The sequence below is a fragment of the Phascolarctos cinereus genome, unplaced genomic scaffold (genome assembly GCF_003287225.1).
Source record: "Phascolarctos cinereus isolate Bilbo 61053 unplaced genomic scaffold, phaCin_HiC Scaffold_1;HRSCAF=81, whole genome shotgun sequence".
In the NCBI taxonomy this organism is placed as follows: Eukaryota; Metazoa; Chordata; class Mammalia; order Diprotodontia; family Phascolarctidae; genus Phascolarctos; species Phascolarctos cinereus.
Genome location: NW_027555514.1, coordinates 104,773,121 through 104,794,773, shown reverse-complemented (window position 1 = coordinate 104,794,773; position 21,653 = coordinate 104,773,121). Strand labels below are relative to the sequence as shown.

At 37.8% G+C, this 21,653-nt stretch overlaps 1 protein-coding gene across 3 annotated transcripts in view; it reads right to left on the bottom strand.

Annotated features, from left to right (window-relative positions):
• ZC3HAV1L (ZC3HAV1 like) overlaps positions 1-21,653 on the bottom strand; it is a 73,438-nt gene that overhangs the window by 8,239 nt on the left and 43,546 nt on the right. For 2 of the 3 annotated variants that reach the window (XM_020998073.2, XM_020998072.2), the window contains 5 exons: positions 16,763-16,883; positions 15,182-15,278; positions 11,788-11,878; positions 3,612-3,742; positions 1,710-1,861 (listed from right to left, as the gene is read on the bottom strand). In XM_020998073.2, the coding sequence (XP_020853732.1) occupies positions 1,710-1,861; positions 3,612-3,742; positions 11,788-11,878; positions 15,182-15,278; positions 16,763-16,883 (592 nt within the window). Of the gene's footprint in view, positions 1-802; positions 1,344-1,709; positions 1,862-3,611; positions 3,743-11,787; positions 11,879-15,181; positions 15,279-16,762; positions 16,884-21,653 lie in introns of all 3 variants that reach the window. The other variant, XR_013486237.1, reaches the window with a different exon arrangement.

Sequence of the window (21,653 nt, the reverse complement as noted above, 5' to 3'; positions counted from 1 at the left end):
GGGAATTAGAAAACTGTTCATTCCTGCAGCCAAAGGAAAACCTCTGCCCTTCCTACACTGAATTTGCTATAACTTAGCTAGAGGCATTTTGCACACAGCTATATTCAGATGTAGATGCACATTCCTATGCAACTCAACATTGCAAAATGTTTAATATGGAAATGAATTCTCTGGCCTAAAAGAAAACACGCATTAGCTCCAAAGGGGAGCCCTCTCTGAGTTCATGTGGTTAGTAGGAGAGAATTCATTAGAATAGAGTAGCTTTGAGAACCACTGTTATATTTTCATATAAACTAGATTTGGAGGAAGACACAGGTTCAAATCCCACTTTTGACATTCCTGGCTGAAGGGTTTAACTCCTCAGAGTTCAGAGAATTCTGTAATACTTATCTATTGATTCATAGACTAAAGACAGCACAGATGGGTTCTGACAAAGGCAACTGGACCAGCACCTCCCTAGTCTTAGACTTTGTCTCTCTCAGTGATGTCTTGGGGGACAAGTAAGTGACATGGTAGCTAGAGCACCGGCCCTGGAGACAGGAAAACCTGAGTTCAAATGTGACCTCAGACACTTAATAGCTGTGTGACCCTAGGCAAGTCATTAACCCATTTGCCTCAGTTTCCTCATTTATAAAATAAGCTGGAGAAGGAAATGGCAAACCACTTCAGTATCTTTGCCAAGAATACTCTAAATGGGGTCATGAAGAGTCAGACACAACAGAAAAACAACTAAACAACAAGATTGCACACTAATGAAATCACATCTTCTTACTATGTTGATACAAAGCAGGAAACTACAAACCTTGATAAAAAAGATTTTTTAAAAAAAGATTTTCTGTATTTTCTTCCCTTCTTTTTCCTTGGAATCTTTTCTTCCATACTTTTTTTTGGGTTTTCCTCTTCATTTTATATTTCCCTCTTCATTTGTTTTTATTTTTTCACTCTTCTTTTTTTTTCTGCTCCCTACTACTCGCTCAGATATTCTTCTCTGTCCTCTCCAAACTATCCGTTCTTGAGGATCCTATTCTCTAATGCAATCCAAACCCCATAGAAATAAGGCGGCCAGGCAGAGAGAACTGACAAAAGCGCGGAAGCCAGCACCTGCTCTTCCTCACTCAATAAGCCCCTTCTTTCCTAGTAGGACCCAATTCTGCGTGTCTCTATGTATCGATGGGTCATGTGTTTCTGAAAGACAGTGATGAGTGTTCAGTGTATGTACTTTGTCAATGAGTCTTAGTTGCGAAATTGGTGTGAAAGCCACTCTGAGCCCTCCTTTCTTTGACTTGGAGCTTGACCCTAAGTGATCTGAAGGTTTCGATGCAGGGAAATGAAAACTAGCATATCTGAGAAACAGAAATGGAGACAAAACAATAAAACATTCTTTAGGCAGCCAAATATAAATTTTGGGTAGTGATAATGATTTTATATCTTTCTATAATTATTAATAATACTGATTCTACTTCTCTTGAGAGCTAATTAAAGTGAAACCAGGATAAAGCAGCAGAAAAGAAATGACTCGGGAAATTATCTTGGCATTAAACAGAATGTTGAAAAACAGATGTTGCCAGTACTGAGCTGTCAAAGATGCAAAAAAAAATGTCAATACACAAACCAACACAGACTTATTCCCCCACATCACTTCTTCCCTATACAAACCCATATAAATACAAAGACATACACACTGAAGGCAGAGACATTGACAAACAAACCTTTGCCATAGACTGTTGCATGGGTCCCACAAATCCTCCAATCAAAGTTATGACTGCAGATGTCATTCAAATGGATGTATTTTGTTCCATGAAATAGATGTCGTTCATCCACATCCTTCCCTCCATTCACCTTTTTCATCTGGTCCTTCTGCCTAAGGAAAAATATGTGAGATTTTAGTCACTGAAAATTCTATTTCCTCTTTGAAAAACTGGGGCCTTGGCTAGGTTTAAAATGACACATTCACTTAATGGATTGGCCAAATTTGAAAATACAAATCCACGGCATGGTGTATTCTTGGGTATATATGCTTTTTTTAAAATTCAGTAAGGAAGTAGTAAGCTGTCATTATCATTATCATGATCATCATCATCATTATCATAATGGATTCCCCAACTGTAAACTGGAGACAAAATAGCCCCTTCCTTCCAGGGTCGTGAGGTTGTGAGAATCAACTGAGATATTTGTAAATTGCTAAGCGCATACCAAATGCTATATTAATACTAATTGTTATTATTATTATTTTTATTATTATTATAGGAGGCATCATCATGATCCTAATTATGGTTCATTATAGTTGTATAGCATTTACAGTTAACCAAGAGGTTTCACATCTAAGATATTTTTGATTTAAAACTCTATACAGTATAGCAAAGTGCAAATAGAATATAAGAGGAAAGAAGTATAATGAAAAATTCAGTTTATTTTGTAGGGGAGGTTGCTAGGCAATGGGGTTAAGTGACCTGCCCAGGGTTACACAGCTAGTAAGTGGCAAGTGTATGAAGCCGGATTTCAACTCTAATCCTCCTCACTCTAGCCCCAGTGAGCTATCCACTGCATTACCTAGCTGCCCCTGAGAATTCATAGTTTATTGAACAAACAAGCTGTTTAGAAAATTCTCTTTTAACTCTTCACTCAATAAGTAAGGGGATTTATTAAGTAACTGGCTATTCAGAGTAGAGGGGTTATCAGTGTTTTAATAAAATCTTTCCACTATCAGGTTTAACTGGCTCTGATTCATCACTCCTACTGCCACTTCTTTGGCCTTGGGCCATACTGTCCCTGGCAGCAGGCCATTTCCATTTCCCACGGTAATAGGGGTTGTGAGCAAAGTGCACTGAGCGGAGAATAAAGAAAAATGAGAATAGGGAGTGGGGACTATATGAAACAGGGCACAATTGTTTCTTCTGACAGAGAGGACAAAGGGCTAAATTACAAGACACATAAACTCCTAGAGCCTAGGAGTTGCTTTCTTTTTGTATTTTTATCCCCAACATGTAGCAGGATACCTTGCACATAATTTAATTTAATTAATTTTTAATTAAAGCATTTTACTTAGTTTTTAATTAATGTTTCTTGGATTGGATTGGCAATCCTTACATCTGGCAGATCTATAATTTGAAAGTATGCGTGTATATTGTCAGTATGAACACAAATAGGCCCGTCTCTGGTTCACTTGTTCTCAGTCAGAGCTAAAGAGCCCTGTGGTCGAAAGAGCTTCCCCAAATCCTGTCCACAGCTTAGCACAAATAGCCCCAGAGAATCTCTTTAATAGTTATACAAAATGCTGTGGGATTAATGAGTCAGATGTTACACTTCCATTTTGAAAGTAAGGAAACTGAGGCCCACAGCAGTTTAATAATTTGACACAGAGGAAGTGTGTCAGAGGCAGGATGAAAACAGAGGTTTTCCAATTTGTAGCTCAAAGTTCTTTCCACTGTACTAAGGGGCTTGTATAATACATCTAAAGGGACAGTAATAAACACCCCATGAATATTTTTATTACTTGTATTCTTATATTCTTACTTGTATTACTTGTATTCTTGACTACTAAATTCTACTAAGTTTGCCTGAGTTGAAGTGACCCAAAGAAAACCAGAGAATGATAGGAAATGGTAACGAACCATTGGAAGACTTGCCAAAGGGCCAAATTCTGAATCCTTTGGATACGTTGAATGATGAAACCTGTCATTGTCTTTTCAAATTGGTTCTTGACATCACTGAATTCTTTAGAGGTTTCATTGAGCATCACAAGCTGTGAGGTGAAAAGGTACAGGCATACAGAGGTCTCATTAAAATTGTACATTGGTAAGGAAACAAAACTATCACTTTTTGTAGATGATATGATGGTATCCTTAGAGAATACTAGAGAATAAACTAAAAACTAATTGAAATAATTAAAAATTTTTAGCAAAATCACAGGACATAAATAAACCCACATAAATCATCAGCCTTTTTATATATTGCCAACAAAGTCCAGCACCAAGAAATAGAAAGAAAAATTCCATTTAAAATAACTGTAGACAATATAAAACACTTGGCAGTCTACCTATCAAGACAAACCCACTTACAAAACACTTTTTTTAAGAAAGCAGCCAACAATCAACAAATATTTATTAAGCACCTACTATGTGCCATGGACTGTGCTAATTGCTGGGATACAAAAAGTGGCAAAAGACAGTCCCTGTCCTCAAGGAGCTTACAAACTAGTGGGGGAGACATCATTCAAACAAATATACACAAAGCCGGAGCAGCTAGGTGGCGCAGTGGATGGAGCACCGGCCCTGAAGTCAGGAGGACCTGAGTCCAAATCCGGCCACAGACCAAACACTTGACACTTGCTAGCTGTGGGACCCTGGGCAAGTCACTTAACCCCAATTGCCTAAAAACAAACAAACAAAAAACAAAAAACAAAACCCAAAATATACACAAAGCAAACTATATGGTCTGCACCCCTTTCCATGTTGATCAGAAGTTAAACTATCCTTCAGTGTGTTCTTTTCCACCTCTCTCTTTCTTCTCTCTCTCACCCTTCTTCCTTTTTCTCCCTTCTTTTTAAAAAAATTTATTTATTTTTAGTTTTCAACTTTTACTTCCACAAGATTTTGTGTTCCAAATTTTCACCTCATCTCGCCCCTCCCTCCACCCCAAGATGGCATGCATTCTGAATATCCCTTCCCCTAGTCTGCCCTCCCTTCTATCTCTCCCCTTCTTCTCTTACCCCCTGCCCCTTCTATCTTCCCGTAGGGCAGGAGAGATTTCTGTTCCCCATTTCCCGTATTTCTTATATCCCCAGTTACATGTGAAAACATTTTTTTAAACATGTGCTTTTAAAACTTTTGGTTCCTGGGGCAGCTAGGTGGTGCAGTGGACAGAGTACCAGCCCAAAGCCAGGAGGATCCAAGCCCAAATCCAGCCCCAGACCAAACACCCAACACCTACCAGCTGTGTGACCCTGGGCAAGTCACCCAACCCCACCTGCCTTAAAAAAAAAAAAACTTTGGGTTCCAAATTTTCTCCCTTCCTCCCTCCCCACCCACCCTCATTGAAAAGGCAAGCAACTCAATATAGGTTATACATGTGCAATTATGCAAAACACTTCCATAGTAGTCATGTTGTGAAAAACTAACTCTATTTCCCTTAATCCTATCCTGCCCCTCCCCATTTATTCTATTCTTTCTTTTGACCCTGTCCCTCCTCAGAAGTGTTTGCTTCTGATTACCCCCTTTCCCAATCTGCCCTCCTCTCTATCATTCCCCTGCTCTCTTGTCCCCTTCTCCCCCTATTTTCCTGTAGCATAAGACAGATTTCCATACCCAATTGAGTGCGTATGTTATTCCCTCCTTAAGCCAAATCCTATGAGAATAAGAGTCACTCATTCCCACTCACCTTCCCCTGTTTCCCCTCCACTGTAAGAGCCTTTTCTTTTCGTTTTTTTGTAAGACAATTTACCCCATTCTACCTCTCCCTTTCTCCTTCTCCTAGTATAATCCTCTCTCACCCCTTAATTTTATTCTCCAGATATGACCCCTTCATTTCCAACTCATCCTGTGCCCTCTATCTATCTATCAATCTATCTATCTATCTATCTATATCTATGTCTATGTCTATATACATACATACAATTTTTTCTTCCAACTACCCTAATACTGACAAAGGTCTCATGAGTTATAAATGTCATTTTTCCATGCAGGAATGTAAACAAAAACACTTTTCACACAAATAAAGTCAGATCTAAAGAACTGGAGAAATATTAATTGTTCATAGGTAGGCCAAGCCAAAATAATAAAAATGACAGTTCTACCTAAATTAATTTACTTATTCATTGCCATACCAATCAAACTATCAAAAATTATTTTGTAGTGCTAGAAAAAAATAACAAAATTCATCTGGAAGAACAAAAGGTCAAAAATATCAAGGGAATTCATGGAAAAAAAAGTAAAGGAATATTGCCTAGCCATACCAGGTCTCAAACTATATTATAAAGCAGTAATCATCAAAGCAATCTGGTACTGGCTAACAAATACAGTGGTAGATCAGTGGAATAGATTAAGTACAAATCCCCACTAGTAAATAACCACAGTAATCTAGTGTCTGATATACCTAAAGACTCAAGCTTTTGGGATAAGATCACTATTTGATAAAAACTGCAAAACAGTATGGAAGAAACTAGGTATAGACTAACATCTTCCACCATATACCAAGATAAGGTCAATATGGGTACATGATTTAGACATAAAGGGTGATACCATAGGCAAATTAGGGGAGCATGGAATGGTTTACCTATTGGATCTATAGATAAGAGAAGAATTTATGACCAAACAAGAGATAGAGAGCATTATGAGATGTAAAATGAATAATTTTAATTATATTAAGTTAAAAAGTTTTTGCACAAACAAAATCAAAGCAACAAAGGTTAGAAAGAAAGCAGAAAGCTGGGGAAAATTTTTTATACAGTGTCTCTGATAAAGACCTCATTTCTCAAATATGTAGAGAACTGAGTCAAATGTATAAGAGTACAAGTCATTCCGTAATTGATCAATGGTCAAAGGATATGAATGGGCAGTTTTCAGATGAAGAAATCCAAGCTACCTAGAGTCATATGAAAAAATGCTCTAAATACTATTAGAGAAATACAAATTAAAACAACTGTGAAGTACCACCTCACACCTATCAGATTGGCTAATATGACAGAAAAGGAAAATGACAATTATTGGAGGGAATGTGGGAAAACTGAGCACTGTTGGTGGAATTGTGAACTGATCCAAACATTCTGGAGAGCACTTTGGAACTATGCCCAAAGAGCTATAAAAATGTGCATACCCTTTAATCCAGCAATACCACCACTAGATCTGTATTCTAAAGAGATTTTTTTAAAAAGGGGGGGGGTGAAAGGACCTACATGTACAAAAATATTTATAGCAGCTCTTTTTATGGTGGCAAAAATTGGAAACTGAGGGGATGCCCATCAGTTGGGGAATTGGCTGAACAATTTGTGGCATATGACTGTAATGGAATACTATTATGTTATAAGAAATGACAAGCAGGATGCTTTCAGAAAAACCTGGAAAGACTTACATGAACTGATACAAAATGAAGTGAGCAGAACTAGGAGAACATTGCTCACAGTAAAAACAATATCATATGATGATCAATTGGGAATGACTTAGCCATTCTCAGCAATACAATGATCCAAGACAATTCTAAATGACTCATGATGAAAAACTGGTATCCACCTCCAAAGAAAGAACTGATGACTGAATGTAGGTCGAAGCATACTATTTTTCACTTTTTTTTTGTAGTGAGTTTTTTTGGGAGGGGGGGCAGTGGGGGGTGTTGGTCTGTATTTTCTTTTAGAAGATGTGTGGTGGTTGAATTTTCACAGACTGCTGCTCAACTCAGTCATAGACAGCCCACTGGGAGACTCTGCAGGTTCATAGAGCCTGAACTGCTGGTTCCCACTTAGTTTTGGTCTGCTGCCCCAGTTTATTCCACTGCAAGCTTATGTGTGGGACTAAAGGTTAGAACTGAGTATTCCCTCTGTTCATGGCTCAGAACCACACAGTTATAGTTCTGGAACTTGTTCCTTGATCCTTATCCAGGTAGAACTACTGCTCCCTCATGGTAACAACCACTCCTCTCCACCCTGGAATTATGAGCCAGAATTAGATACTAGGCAACAGAGCTGTCCAACACCTTTGCCTGTTCCTAATGCTAGTGCAGGTTTCCTTGGGATCTCTTTCAGCTTAGGTGTTCAGTCTCCTTACTGCCCTCAGGTGCTTGACTGATCCTTGCTGCTGGAGCCACCACCATAGTTCACTGTTCTTCCTGCATGTTGTGGTACTGCTGCTTCTGAGCTGTGATCCCAGCCAGCCCCAACCTCACTATCCACAGACCTCTCTTTCTGTCTCTCTATGATTCCCTGCACTAGAAAAATGACTCACTGTGACTTTTCTTTGACTTCCCTGATCAGAATTCTGTCATTGTAGGGAAAGGGGCTAAGGCAAAACTGCTAACTCTGCCATCTCAATTCAACCTCCCTAAAAATATGCATATCAGCTCTTTTGTTGTTGTAAGGAACTAGAATCTAATTGGAAGTACCTATCAATTGAGGAATGACTGAACAAATTATGGCATATGAACATAATAGAATACTACTGTGGTATAAAAAAAGATGGAGACCTACAAAGACTTGTTTGAACAAATGCAGAGTGAAGTGAGCAGAACCAGAACAATTTATACATTAACATCATTGTAAAGACAAACAACTTTTAAAGACTCAAGAATTCTGATCAATGCCATCACCAGTCACAATTACAGAGGACTCATGTGAAATATGCTACCAACTGCAGAGACAGAGGTGATGGACCTTGGATGAGACAGACAGACAGATAGACATGGACATGGTCAAATTGTGGAATTTATTCTGCCTGAATATATTTTTCAAGGGTTTTGATTTTCTTTTTTTTTTCCACAGGGAGGGAGAAGTGGAAAGAAAAGAAGGTGGGTTTTTGATAATTTTTCTAAAATTACTTAAATTTTTATAAAAGAAATTGACTGATGTATATTTAAGGTATATCACAGCTTAGCCAAAAGTCAAATAACTATAAATTATTAATCAGTAGATTCTGAATTAAAGAGGTTTTTTGGCTTTTTAAAAAAATGTATCAGTAAGCGGAGCCAAGATGGCGGCGTGAAAGCAGTGACTTGCTTGAGCTCTCCCCCCAAACCCCTACAAATACCCATAAAAAAATGGCTCTAAATAAATTCTAAAGCAGCAGAACCCACAAAAAGACAGCGTAAAACAAATTTCCAGCACAGGACAGCCTGGATGGTTGATCGGAAAGGCATATTGCGCCAAGCGGGGAGAGGAGCGGAGTTCAGCATGGGCACACAGGCTGCAAAGAACCTAGAGCAGGCCTCAGAGGACTGAATCATGGGCAGCTGTGGGTGGTGGCTGTGTCCTGCGGCCCACAGACTGAGGGGGAATCAAGTGGCTGATCAGAGGGAGACTGCAGGGATCTCTTTGCTGGTGCTGAGGCAGGAATCTCTGGCTTTGCCCGTGCTTGGATCTGGGTCATAGTTCAGGCTGGCAGTCCTGGGGTGAGGAGGAGTGCTGGCACAGTGGAGCTTGTAGTGGTTGTGGAGAGGAAACCCTCCTCACAGTTCCAAGAGATAAAAGACTGCTTGTGGCTCAAAGACCAGAGCTCAGGCCAGGAAAAGAGTAAACACCTCGACCCTTATACCACCTTGGAAGAACTGAAAATTTACAGATCACTAGAAGTATTTCTGAAAACAGCTATACAAACCCCCAAAGCTTGGGACAATACATTTTCCACACTGGAAGCAGACTTTTACCTTAACAAAGAGTTTAAAACTCAAGTAGTTGGCTGGGATCATGAGCAAACCTCGCAAAAAGAGTCAGACTATAGAATCTTACTTTGGTGACAAAAGAATTTTGAGAAGAAAGTAAGAGAAGTGGAGGAAAAACTGGGAAGAGAAATGAGAGTGATGCAAGAAAATCATGAAAAACAAGTCAGCAGCTTGCTAAAGGAGACCCAAAAATATACTGAAGAAAATAACACCTTAAAAAATAGCCTAACCCAAATGGCAAAAGAGGTCGAAAAAGCCAGTGAGGAGAAGAATGCCCTAAAAAGTAAAACTGGCCAAATGGAAAAGGAAGCCCAAAAGCTTACTGAAGAAAATATTTCCTTAAAAATTAGAATAGAGCAATTGGAAGATAGTGACTTTATGAGAAATCATGACACAGTAGAACAAATCAAAAAGAATGAAAAATTAGAAAACAATGTGAAATATCTCATGGAAAAACAACTGACCTGGAAAATAGATCCAGGAGAGATAATTTAAAAATTATTGGACTATCTGAAAGCCATGATCAAAAAAAGAGCCTAGACATCATCTTTCAAGAAATTATCAAGGAAAACTGCCCTGATATAGTAGAACCAGAGGGCAAAATAGAAATTGAAAGAATCCACAGATCTCCCCCTGAAAGAGATCCCCAAAGGAAAACTCGTAGGAATATTATAGCCAAATTCCAGAGTTCCCAGATCAAGAAGAAAATACTGCAAGCAGCCAGAAAGAAACAATTCAAGTATGTGGAAACACAATCAGGATAACACAAGATTTAGCAGCTTCTACATTAAGGATCGCAGGCATGGAATATAATATTCCAGAGGGCAAAGGAGATAGGATTACAACCAAGAATCACCTACCCAGCAAAACTGAGTATAATCCTTCAGGGGAAAAAATGGTCATTCAATGAAATAGGGACTTTCAAGCATTCTTGATGAAAAGACCAGAGCTGAATAAAAATTTGACTTTCAAATACAAGACTCAAGAACATGAAAGGTAAACAGGAAAGAGAAATCATAAGAGACTTATTATGGTTGAACTGTTTATATTCCTGCATGGAAAGATGATATTTGTAACTCACGAGTCCTTTGTCAGTATTAGGGTAGTGGGAGGGGAAAAAATTATATGTATGCATACATAGAGGGCACAGGGTGAGTTGAAGATGAAGGGGTAATATCTGGAAAATAAAATTAAGGGGTGAGAGAGGATTATACTAGGAGAAGGAGAAAGGGAGAGGTAGAATGGGGTAAATTGTCTTACAAAAAAACGAAAAGAAAAGGCTCTTACAGTGGAGGGGAAACAGGGGAAGGTGAGTGGGAATGAGTGACTCTTATTCTCATAGGATTTGGCTTAAGGAGGGAATAACATACGCACTCAATTGGGTATGGAAATCTGTCTTATGCTACAGGAAAATAGGGGGGAGAAGGGGACAAGAGAGCAGGGGGATGATAGAGAGAAGGGCAGATTGGGAAAGGGGTAATCAGAAGGAAGTACTTCTGAGGAGTGACAGGGTCAAAAGAAAGAATAGAATAAATGGGGAGGGGCAGGATAGGATTAAGGGAAATAGAGTTAGTTTTTCACAACATGTCTACTATGGAAGTGTTTTGCATAATTGCACGTGTATGGCCTGTATTGACTTGCTTGCCTTTTCAATGAGGGTGGGTAGGGTAGGAAGAAGGGAGAAAATTTGGAACCCAAAGTTTTAAAAACACATGTTTAAAAAAAATGTTTCCACATGCAACTGGGAAATAAGAAATACAGGAAATGAGGTATAGAAATCTATTCTGCCCTGCAGGAAAATAGAAGGGGAAGGGGTTAAGAGAAGGGGGAGGGAGAGATAGAAGGGAGGGCAGACTAGGGGAAGGGGTATTCAGAATGCATGCCTTCTTGGGGTGGGGGGAGGGGCAAGATGGGGTGAAAATATGGAATTCAAAATCTTGTGGAAGTAAATGTTGAAAACTAAAAATAAATAATTTTTTTAAAAAAAGTATCAGTAACAGAGTGAAACAAACAGAACCAAAAGTACAAGGTACACATTGACGACAATGATATAAACTTCATTAAAAAGAATACAAACTCTGAGTAACTGAAAAGCCAGTGAAGGTCCTAGAACAAATAATGAAATATGTGTCTATGTGTGATATGTGAGATGTGAGGCAATACTATAGCAGAATATTATATACATTGTTATATATTACTTTATATATTATATATATGAGCATATAAAGTGTATATATATATATACATACTTTATACATTACTAATTTACATATTTAGAGATCTTTTTATAACAAAACCTTTGAAAATCAGTCATAGTAATTATAGACAAGTGTTTACACATTACTCTCAAATATCAGCAAAATTATTTTTTTCATGAAGAAGGAAAACAGGAAAGTAAAATATATCAAAGAGCAGTAAAGTAAATACCTTATAGCCAACATCTGGCACAGCTGATTTGTCCCAGGAGGGAGGGATCGCAAAAGTGAAAGCACCTTGCCAGCTTCCCTCTCCTTGGTTACTGAAAAAAGAAAGAAATCAATTTTATTTTAGTTCATGTTGTCCATTCTTCTAGTGAAGAATACCAAGAGAATACCAAGTACAGAAGAATACCAAATACCACTCTAGGAAACTTCTGAGAATTACTGTCCTTTCATTCAGTTAGGGTTCCCTTCATATTTGCAATTAAATATATTGATGAGCACTGTGAGCAAGCACCAGCTAAAGGAATTTGAGATCCTCTTCTCTGATACCAAAGAAGAGTTAGAACTGCCAGAGGACAAGGAAGAAAAAGGAAAAAATGGAGGTGAGCAAGGCAAAATTTAAGAACCCGTGCAAGCTAGTAAAAGAAATTCTGGAAAAGAAGACTGAGAAGGTGGCAATCTCCAACTGGTCTGTGTCTTTGACCTGTTGCACTGAGGGCAAAGACACAACCAAAGTCATTATCCCCCCCCCCAAAAAAAGCTCTAAAAATAGAAGTTGATTTACCCAGCTTATCCAAAGAAAATTCAAGAATTGAGAAGAAACTCAAGGATGTTTAAACCTCCATAGTGTAACAAATATACTAAAGGGGACTCAGTGGAGGGGGGGAGGGTACATTTTTATTCATTCATGTAGCAAATCTAAATAAAGAGTAAATATTTGCTTTATTTCAGGTATTCTGCTTAGGTCATTTGAATATAATCCTCTAGCTTTCAAACTGTCACAGACTTAGACCACTTCATAACTGAGTAAGAAGAATGTATATACTCGGGATAATAAGTTGGAGGATTCTTGTCCTCTCATGTCCCAGGACAAGATGATGCCTACCTAGGTATCAAACAAATTGAAACTAGAATGATAGAAAGGATGTGAGACCTAGAAAGAGCTCATAACTTGTCATTTTAGGGATTATCTTGCCTGTTTTTTATTAAACTGTAAAACACAGGCTCTGGGAATTTACTGTAGCAGTTCATGGAGTTCTCCACAGTATAGAGTTTTAAAGAAGGAACAACACATAAAGAAAATTGTTGCCTCCATGGGTAAAATGTGCATTGAGTTAATGCGAAGAACCAGCTAGGTACTGAGGCAGTTAGGTGAAACAGTGGATAGAGTTTTTGGATGTGGAGTCAGGAACATCTGAGTTCAAATCCTGCCTTAGACACTTATTAGTATGGTAAAAACAATTAATTAATCAATTAAATAGTTGTCTAAGGGTCTTAGGATACATGTAAAATAACCAACCATTCGTATTCTTAGAATTGGGAATTGGGGGGGGGTGCGGGAGTATAACTATGTCTTTGCACCAAAACACATTGTAAATGATTAGATATATCTAGGAAGTATGAAGAGACAAGTAAGCAAAATGTTAATAACTAAAATTTTAACAATAAAATAAACCCCCATGAGCCTAATTCAAGTCTCAATAAGCTAATAAAAATATGATAAATACCTGGATTTGCTGTACCTTATCCTGGCTCTAAGTTACCAAATTTTTAAAACATAGCTCTGCCATTTCAGTAAAATGATAAACACATTTTATACATAAAACTACACATTTTTAAACAAAGCAATCAAACTTTTAACACAAAAATGTAATCAACTCAAAGAAATCTTGTTTCTTCCAATCCCCAAATACTGGGCTTTGTTAAGTAACTGAAAAAATGAAAATGGTTCTGAAGTATCCTACAGAGTAGACCATCCCACTGCCTAGGAATTAGGATCATCTAGGTCCTATCTGTACTTGAGCAGGGGGTAGCTAGATGGCACAGTGGATAGAGCACCAGCCCTGGATTCAGGAAGACCTGAGTTCAAATCTGGCCTCAGACATGTGATACTTACTAGCGGTGTGACCCTGGGCACTTCATTCCATTGGAAGGAAGGAAGGAAAAGAAAAGAAGAAAGACAGGAAGGAAAAGAAAGGAAGAAAAAAAAGCCTTCAGCAATTTACTCCACCTGTCTAGTTATGTTTCCTCACTTGGAAAAAAAAAAAGTGAGGAAATTAAACTAAATACTCTCTAAGATCTCTTCCAGTTCCAACATTTCTTGATTCTCAGAAAGAGGTGGTGAATCAAAGTCCCAGAGATAGTATTTATGAAATAACTAAATGAAGACAAGTATGAAAGAGGTGGGCTTTGTTGCCATGATTCTTCTCAAAGCCTTTTCCCCATTCTGATCCTTCAAACTGTGATGTTAACCAAACATGCTCTTAGTACACAGGTTTATGCTAAAGAATCAAATGGAGGGGACAAAAAAATGACCATTACAACGATGTATTACATTATAATAATGACTGCATTACACACTAATGACTGTAGTATAGAGATAAATCTGGGAATTATGACCTGACTCAGTAATCAGCCTGCTAGACCACCATATTGAAGCCATACTCTAGGAATTCCTTTCCCAATCCCACTGAGAGTCACCTCAGTGTTTTCAAGGAGCATCTCCCAGTAGTTGGGTCAAAGACAATTATTTCTCTTTGCCCAGAATGTGCTTTAATAGAACTATTTTCATCCACCAATGAGGCTATAGTGATTTTTAAGTCACAGAATATTAGAGCTAAAATGGACCTTAGAGATAGTTAATCACTGAGAAGGATATGTCAGAAAGTGACATAATTCCAAGTTAACTGTCACAGCATGACAGCCTTAGGATCATAGCTTTGGAGCTGGAAGGGACCTCGAGGTCATCTAGGCCAACCTCATTTTACAGCTGAGGAAACTGTAGGCCTGAGGAATTTTAAGAGCTTGTCCAAGGTCAGACAATGAATTGGTGGCAGAATTAGGTCTAGTCCATAGGATTCCTGGCTCCTGACAGTTCAGTATTTTTTCCAATACACCATACTGAAAGCCTTCTTTGTTCACACAATCAAATGAAGCTATGCAATCCTATACCACCTAGGGAAAAGAATAACAAACATATGGTATTATTAGTCTATGAATAAGAATGCAAAATGATCCAGTCACCAATGTCATTCCAGAAAAGGAGAGATTTTTTTATTTATCATTTATTACATGCCAGGTACTGTGCTAAGCATTTTACAAATATTATCTTATTTGATATTCATAACAATCCTGAGAGGTAGGTGATATTATTTTCCATGTTACAGTTGAAGAAACTGAGACAGACAAAGGCAGAAATTAAATGACTTGCCCAGGGTCACACAGCTATTAAGTATGTGAGGCTCAATTTGAATTAGGGTCTTCCTAACTCCAGGCCTGGCCCTCTATTCACTGTGCCACCTAGCTACCTCTAGCTAACGAGATTTTTAGAGTGAGCCTTATCTCACACCTTTTCTTTTCCTACCTTCAAGCAACTTAAAACAATATCATTACTTACTCACCGTTTCCTTATTTTGTCCACATCTTCAGGGGATACAAATTTTGGCCTCCTACATACTTTTCTTTTGGTTTGGCATATCAGATTTCTCTGAACCATTTCTTGAAAAAGAAATTAGAGACAGTTGGTTTTTTTTTAGTGATCAAAAGTAAAATACCTATATTTTTAAAATCATACACACACACACAAAGTCCCAAGGGATTCAATTATCCTAAGAGCCATTTCATCTGTGCTGTTAGAGAAGGCGTTAGAGAAGGAGGCATCATTCCCTCAATTTCTAGACCTTCTGGCTGTACCAACTAAGCTATGTCCTCAGGTTGCTTCAGAAGCAGAATAAATAACAATAATTTAAAATATATATATATATGTATATGTGTGTATATACACATATATGTATATGTGTATGTATGTATATGTGTATATGTGTGTATATGTATGCATACATATACATATGTGTATATGTGTATATACATATATGTATGTGTATGTGTGTATATGTGTATATGTGTATATATGTATGTGTATGTATGTATACATATATATGTATATGTGTGTGAGTGTGTGTGTATGCATATATATGTATGTGTGTATGTATGTATATGTGTGTGTGTGTGTGTGTGTGTGTATAGTATACTACTTTTAAGGTTAACCTGGTGGTAAGAGTACCAACTATTGGCTGCTGAGAACCCAGTGGATCCCACTCACATATAGCCAACAACCAAGATACCTTACAGCAGCACACAAGTGTAATCACTAAGAATTATTTCCTACCCCTCAAGGCCAAGAAGAGTGCAAATTATAACCCAGGCTCAGTTTATCACATCTGGCTTCTCTCTCCTTAAGGAGGGGGATCTCCCACAGCTAATCTATGATGAAGTCAGAAACTGGTAGAGCTAGGATGCATGTGCATCAGTGAAAACCGGACACATCAAGGGACACAAAGCCAAAATTATCATTCTTCTACCCTTCAACCTTGTCTGCAAGCAAAACTGTTTTGGCTTTGCTTTACATTTTGTAAAGGGAAATGATAATGATAAGCATGATAATAATAGCTAACATTTATATAGCACTTACTATGTCTCAGGCTTTAAAATATATGACCTCACTAGGTCCTTACAACAACTGTGTAACTACATGTATGTGGTAGTACTACATACCAACAGTATTATTATCCCCAGATTTAGAGATGTCAGCTATCTTACCCAAGGTCATACAAATGGTAAATGCTAACAGTCAGACTCTGAACCTAGATCTTTCCTGATTCAAAGTTCAGAACTCATTCTACTATGACCCACTGCCTTTAATAAACCTAATTCCCTCATATTGAATGTTTCAGGTTATCCTGCCTTTGCCCCCTCACGTTCTTCCCATTTTCAGGAAGCTATAAGGATAGACACTCACAATTTAAATTGTTTTACTATTTGTGATATTGCCTTCCATCCAAATATGGGCATAGCATTCAACTCCATAAAATGTCTTTCTTGTTTTGCTTGTTAATACTAGGGTGTGAGTAGTTCTTTGACCATCAGCTGTGGCATTAAAATCTACCATTCTTTGGTTAAGTAGGAAAGCATAAGTATTATACCTTTAAAGTTGATTTCATAGAACTGCTGTCCCGCCTGAAAGTCTACAGTGGCATATGAATCAGCAAGGAATACTGTTTCTATATCTACAGATGTTATTGAAGAAGTAGGATGACTTTCACCCTAAAAAAATAGAAATTTTGAGAACTTTGAAAAACATGCATACATGGATATAAGATATATATCTCATATCTCATTTTTGGCTCTGGATAAAATATGGACCACTTTTTATGACCTTAATTGGAAAACACAGGAAATTCAACTTTGTGAAAATAACATAAAAAAATCAGTTGGTACAATATGAAGGAAATGACTAGACAAATACATTACCACCTGTTGGTCAAAAACAATGAACTGTGGGAAAGGGGGAGCACTAGGAGTGTTAAATAAGGAAGGGGAAAATATTCTTGAAACCCATCCCCTTCAGACCAATTCAGTGGACCTGGATCATATTCAAATAGTAGTTCACCCTCATTTTTAAAGAAAACACATTATTTTATATGCCAAGCTAACTACTGACTTCATTTTTAAGTTACATCTTATTTTATTTTCAGTTGTTAATTCTCTCCCCTCCCATTCCTCCCCCCACCCACCCATTCAGAAGACAAGGAAAACAAAACCCATTTTAAATATACAGCCATGCAAAACTAATTCTCACATTACCATGTCTAAAAAAAAAAAGAAAAGAAAGAAGAAAGAAAAGAAGGAAGAGAAGGAAGGAAGAAAAGGAAAGGAAGGAAGGAAGGAAGGAAGGAAGAAAAATATAATTCATTTTGCAATCTCAGTCCATCAGTCGTCTATTTTGGAGGTGCTTAGCACATTTCCTCTTGAGTCCTTTGGAATTGTAGTTGATCATTATGTTGACTGGAGTTACTTAGTTTTTCAGAGTTGATTATTTTTTACAATATTGCTGATACTATATAAATTGTTTTCTTAGCTCCGCTCACTTCATTTTGCATCTGTTCATACAAGTCTTCCCAGATTTTTCTGAAACCATCCCCTTTTTCATTTCTTATAGTATAATAGTATTCTATCATATTTATATATGATTCATTTGTCCAGTCATTCTCCAATTGATGGGCATTCTGTTAGTTTTCAATTCTTTGCCACCACAGAAAGAGCTGCTATAAATACTTTTGTACATATATGCTCTTTTCCATTTTCTTTTATTTCTTTGGGGAATAGATCTAATAGAAGTATTGCTGGGTCTAAGGGTATGGACAGCTTAATACCTTTTTGGGCACAGAATGGTTGTACTAGTCTATAGCTCTACCAACAGTCCTTTAAATACCTGTTTTCCCACTTCTCCTCTAACAAGTCATTTTTCCTTTTTTTGTCATCTTAGCCAGTCTGAGTTGTTTTAATCTGCATCTGCCTAATTATTAGTGATTTATAGCATTTTTTCACATGGCTATTGATAGCTTTGATTTCTTCCTTTGAAAACTGCCTCTTCATATCCTTTGACCATTTATCAGTTGAGGAATGGCTCTTATTCTTGTAAATTTGACTCTGTACTCTATATATCTTAGAAATTAGGCCTTTATCAGAGAAATTTGCTGCAAAGATTTTCTTCCTCCAATTTCCTGCTTTTCTTCAAATATTAGCTTCATTGGTTTTTTAAAAAAATTTTTAAATTTTTTTGCTTTTTGGTGAGGTAATTGAGGTTAAGTGACTTGCCCAGGGTCACACAGCTAGTAAGTATCAAGTGTCTGAGGCCAGATTTGAACTCAGTTCCTCCTGACTCCAAGGCCAGAGCTCTACCCACTGTTCCACAGAGCTTCCCCTCACTGGTTTTATTTATGAAAAATCTTTTCAATTTTAAATAACAAAAATTGCCTATTTAACCTCCTGTGAACCTCTCTATCTCTTATTTGGTCATGAACTCTTCTCTTACCCCTGGATCTGACAGGTAATTTCTGCTGTGTTCCACTAATTTGCTTATGATGTAACCCTTTATGTCTAAATGCCCTCCCTTCTATCATCCCCCCCCTTTCTTTTACCCTTCCCCCCCATTTTCCTGTAGGGTAAGATAGATTTCCATATCCAATTAAGCGTGCATATTATTCCCTCCTTAAGCCAAATCCAATGAGAGTAAGATTCATTCATTCCCTCTCACCTCCCCCCCTTTTCCCCTCTACGGTAAAAGCCTTTTCTTCTTTCTTTTACATGAGCTAATTTATCCCATTCTATATTTCCCTTTCTCTTTCTCCCAGTACAATCCTCTCTCACCCCTTAACTTTATTTTTTAGATAGCACCCCTTCATATTCAACTCACCCTGTGCCCCTCTGTCTATATATATTACCTCCAACTACCCTAATTCTGAGAAAGGTCTCTTTCCTGTTTACCTATCCATGCTTCTCTTGAGTCTTGTATTTGAAAATCAAATTTTCTTTTCAGTTCTGGTCTTTTCATCAAGAATGCTTGAAAGTCTTCTATTTCCCTGAATATTCATTTTTTCCCCTGAAGGATTATACCCAGTTTTGCTGGGTAGGTGATTCTTGGTTTTAATCCTAGCTCCTTTGACCCCCAGAAAATCATATTCTAAGCCTTCCCATCCTTTAATGTAGAAGCTGCTAAATCTTGTGTTATCCTGATTGTGTTTCCACAATACTTGAATAGTTTCTTTCTGGCTGCTTGCAAAATTTTCTCATTGAGGGGCAGCTAGGTGGCGCAGTGGATACAGCACCAGCCCTGGAGTCAGGAGGACTTGAGTTCAAATCTGACCCCAGATACATAACACTCACTAGCTGTGTGACTCTGGGCAAGTCACTTAACCCCAATTGCCTCACCAAAAAAAAAAAAACCCCAACACAAAACAAAATAATATTTTCTCCTTGACCTGGGAACTCTGGAATTTGGCTATAATATTCCTAGGAGTTTTCCTTTGGGGATCTCTTTCAGGAGCAGATTGGTGGATTCATTTAATTTCTATTTTACCTTCTGGTTCTAGAATATCAGGGCAGTTTTCCTTGATAATTTCTTGAAAGATGATGTCTAGGCTTTTTTTCTTAAAATCATGGCTTTTAGGCAGTCCAATAACTTTTAAATTATCTCTCTTGGATCTATTTTCCAGGTCAGTTGTTTTTCCAATGAGATATTTCACATTGTCTTCTATTTTTTCATTCTTTTGGTTTTGTTTTATAGTTTCTTGATTTCTTATAAAGTCATTAGCTTCCATTTGCTCCATTCTAACTTTTAAGGAAGTATTTTTCTTCAGTGAGCTTTTGGACTTCCTTTTCCATTTGGCCAATTCTGCTTTTTAAGACATTCTTCTCCTCATTGGCTTTTTGGACCTCTTCTGCCATTTGGGTTAGTCTATTTTTTAAGATGTTATTTTCTTCAGTATTTTTTTGGGGTCTCCTTTAGCAAGCTGTTGACTTCTTTTTCATGATTTTCTTGCATCACTCTCATTTCTCTTCCCAGTTTTTCCTCTACTTCTCTTACTTGTTTCTCAAAATCCTTTTTGAGCTCTTCCATGGCCTGGGACCAATTCATATTTTTCTTGGAGGCTTTGGATATAGGAGCTTTGACTTTGTTGTCTTCTTCTGTTTGTATGTTTTGATCTTCTTTGTCACCAAAATAAGATTCTATAGTCGGACTCTTTTTGTGCTGTTTGCTCATGTTCCTAGCCAGTTACCTGACTATTAAGCTCTTTGTTAAGGTAACAGTCTGCTTCCAATGTGGAGAATGTACTGTGCCAAGCTTCAGGGGTTTTGTGCAGCTGTTTTCAGAGATACTTCTAGGGACCTATAAATGTTCAGTTCTTCCAAGGTGTTATGATCAAAGGTGAGGTGTTTACTCCTTTTCTGGCCTGTGCTCTGGTCTAATAAGTGACCACAAGCACTCTTTTCTGTCTTGGAACTGTAAGAAGGATTCTGTTTGCACTGCCTCCACAAGCTCCACCCTGCCAGCACTCTTCCTCAACCCAGGACTGTGACTCAGATCCAAGCAGGGGCAAAGCAAGAGAATTCTGCCTCAGCACAAGCAAAGAGATCCCTGCCATCCCCCTCTGATCAGAGGCTGGATCCCCCCTCTGTCTCAGGAGTTATTTTTTCAAAAGAGGTTTTGTACCTCTTTTATCAAACTTAATTGTTAATTTTCTAACCAAGTTTTAAAAAAGCATAAATGTTAATTTTTTTACATCTTTACTCCATAGCTCTCATTTCTTTTCTTCCTTTTTTTCCTACCACTCATTTAGTTTTTAAAAATAAATTATTTTTGTTCTTTCAAAGACTCTTTAATTCTTCTAGGAATTCTTGTTGAGCTTGTATCCAATCTGAATTTTTCTTTGATGCTTTGCCTGTATATGTTTTTAAGTCATTGTTTTCTTCTGAGTTTGTGTTTTGAGCTTGAGTTACCATAGGAACTCATCATGGTCAGGGTTTTGTTGCTGTTGTTGTTGTTTGTTTTTTCTTCTGCCTACTTCTTGACTTTGGCTTTTATGCTTATGTGGACTCTGTACCTCTGGGGTGTGGGGAAGATGTCTGGTCTGAGCTTCTAACCTTTTAACCTTCTGATGCTTTCATAGCTCTGTCTGGGGGCCTGTGTATTTTCAATGCTCCCAAAGTGGTTATAATCTGGGGAGAAGTCTATTCACTGCCCTCTTGGTCTTACCTCTGCAAGTTTTGCAGATCAAGGTTTAGGTCTGTTGGCTTTTGTATAGATGAATTTACACAGACTGCTACTTGACTCAGTCATCATTAGCATGCTGGAAATTTCTGCAGGTTCAAAGTGACTGAACCACCCACTCCCCTTTTGGGAATGCTGCTCTAATTATTCCACTGCAGGCTTATGCACTAGGCTAAAGACTAGACCTTTGTGTCAGCTCTACTCCTGGACTCAGAGCTACACAGCTACATTTTTGGAACTTGTTCCTTTTTCAGTACACAGCT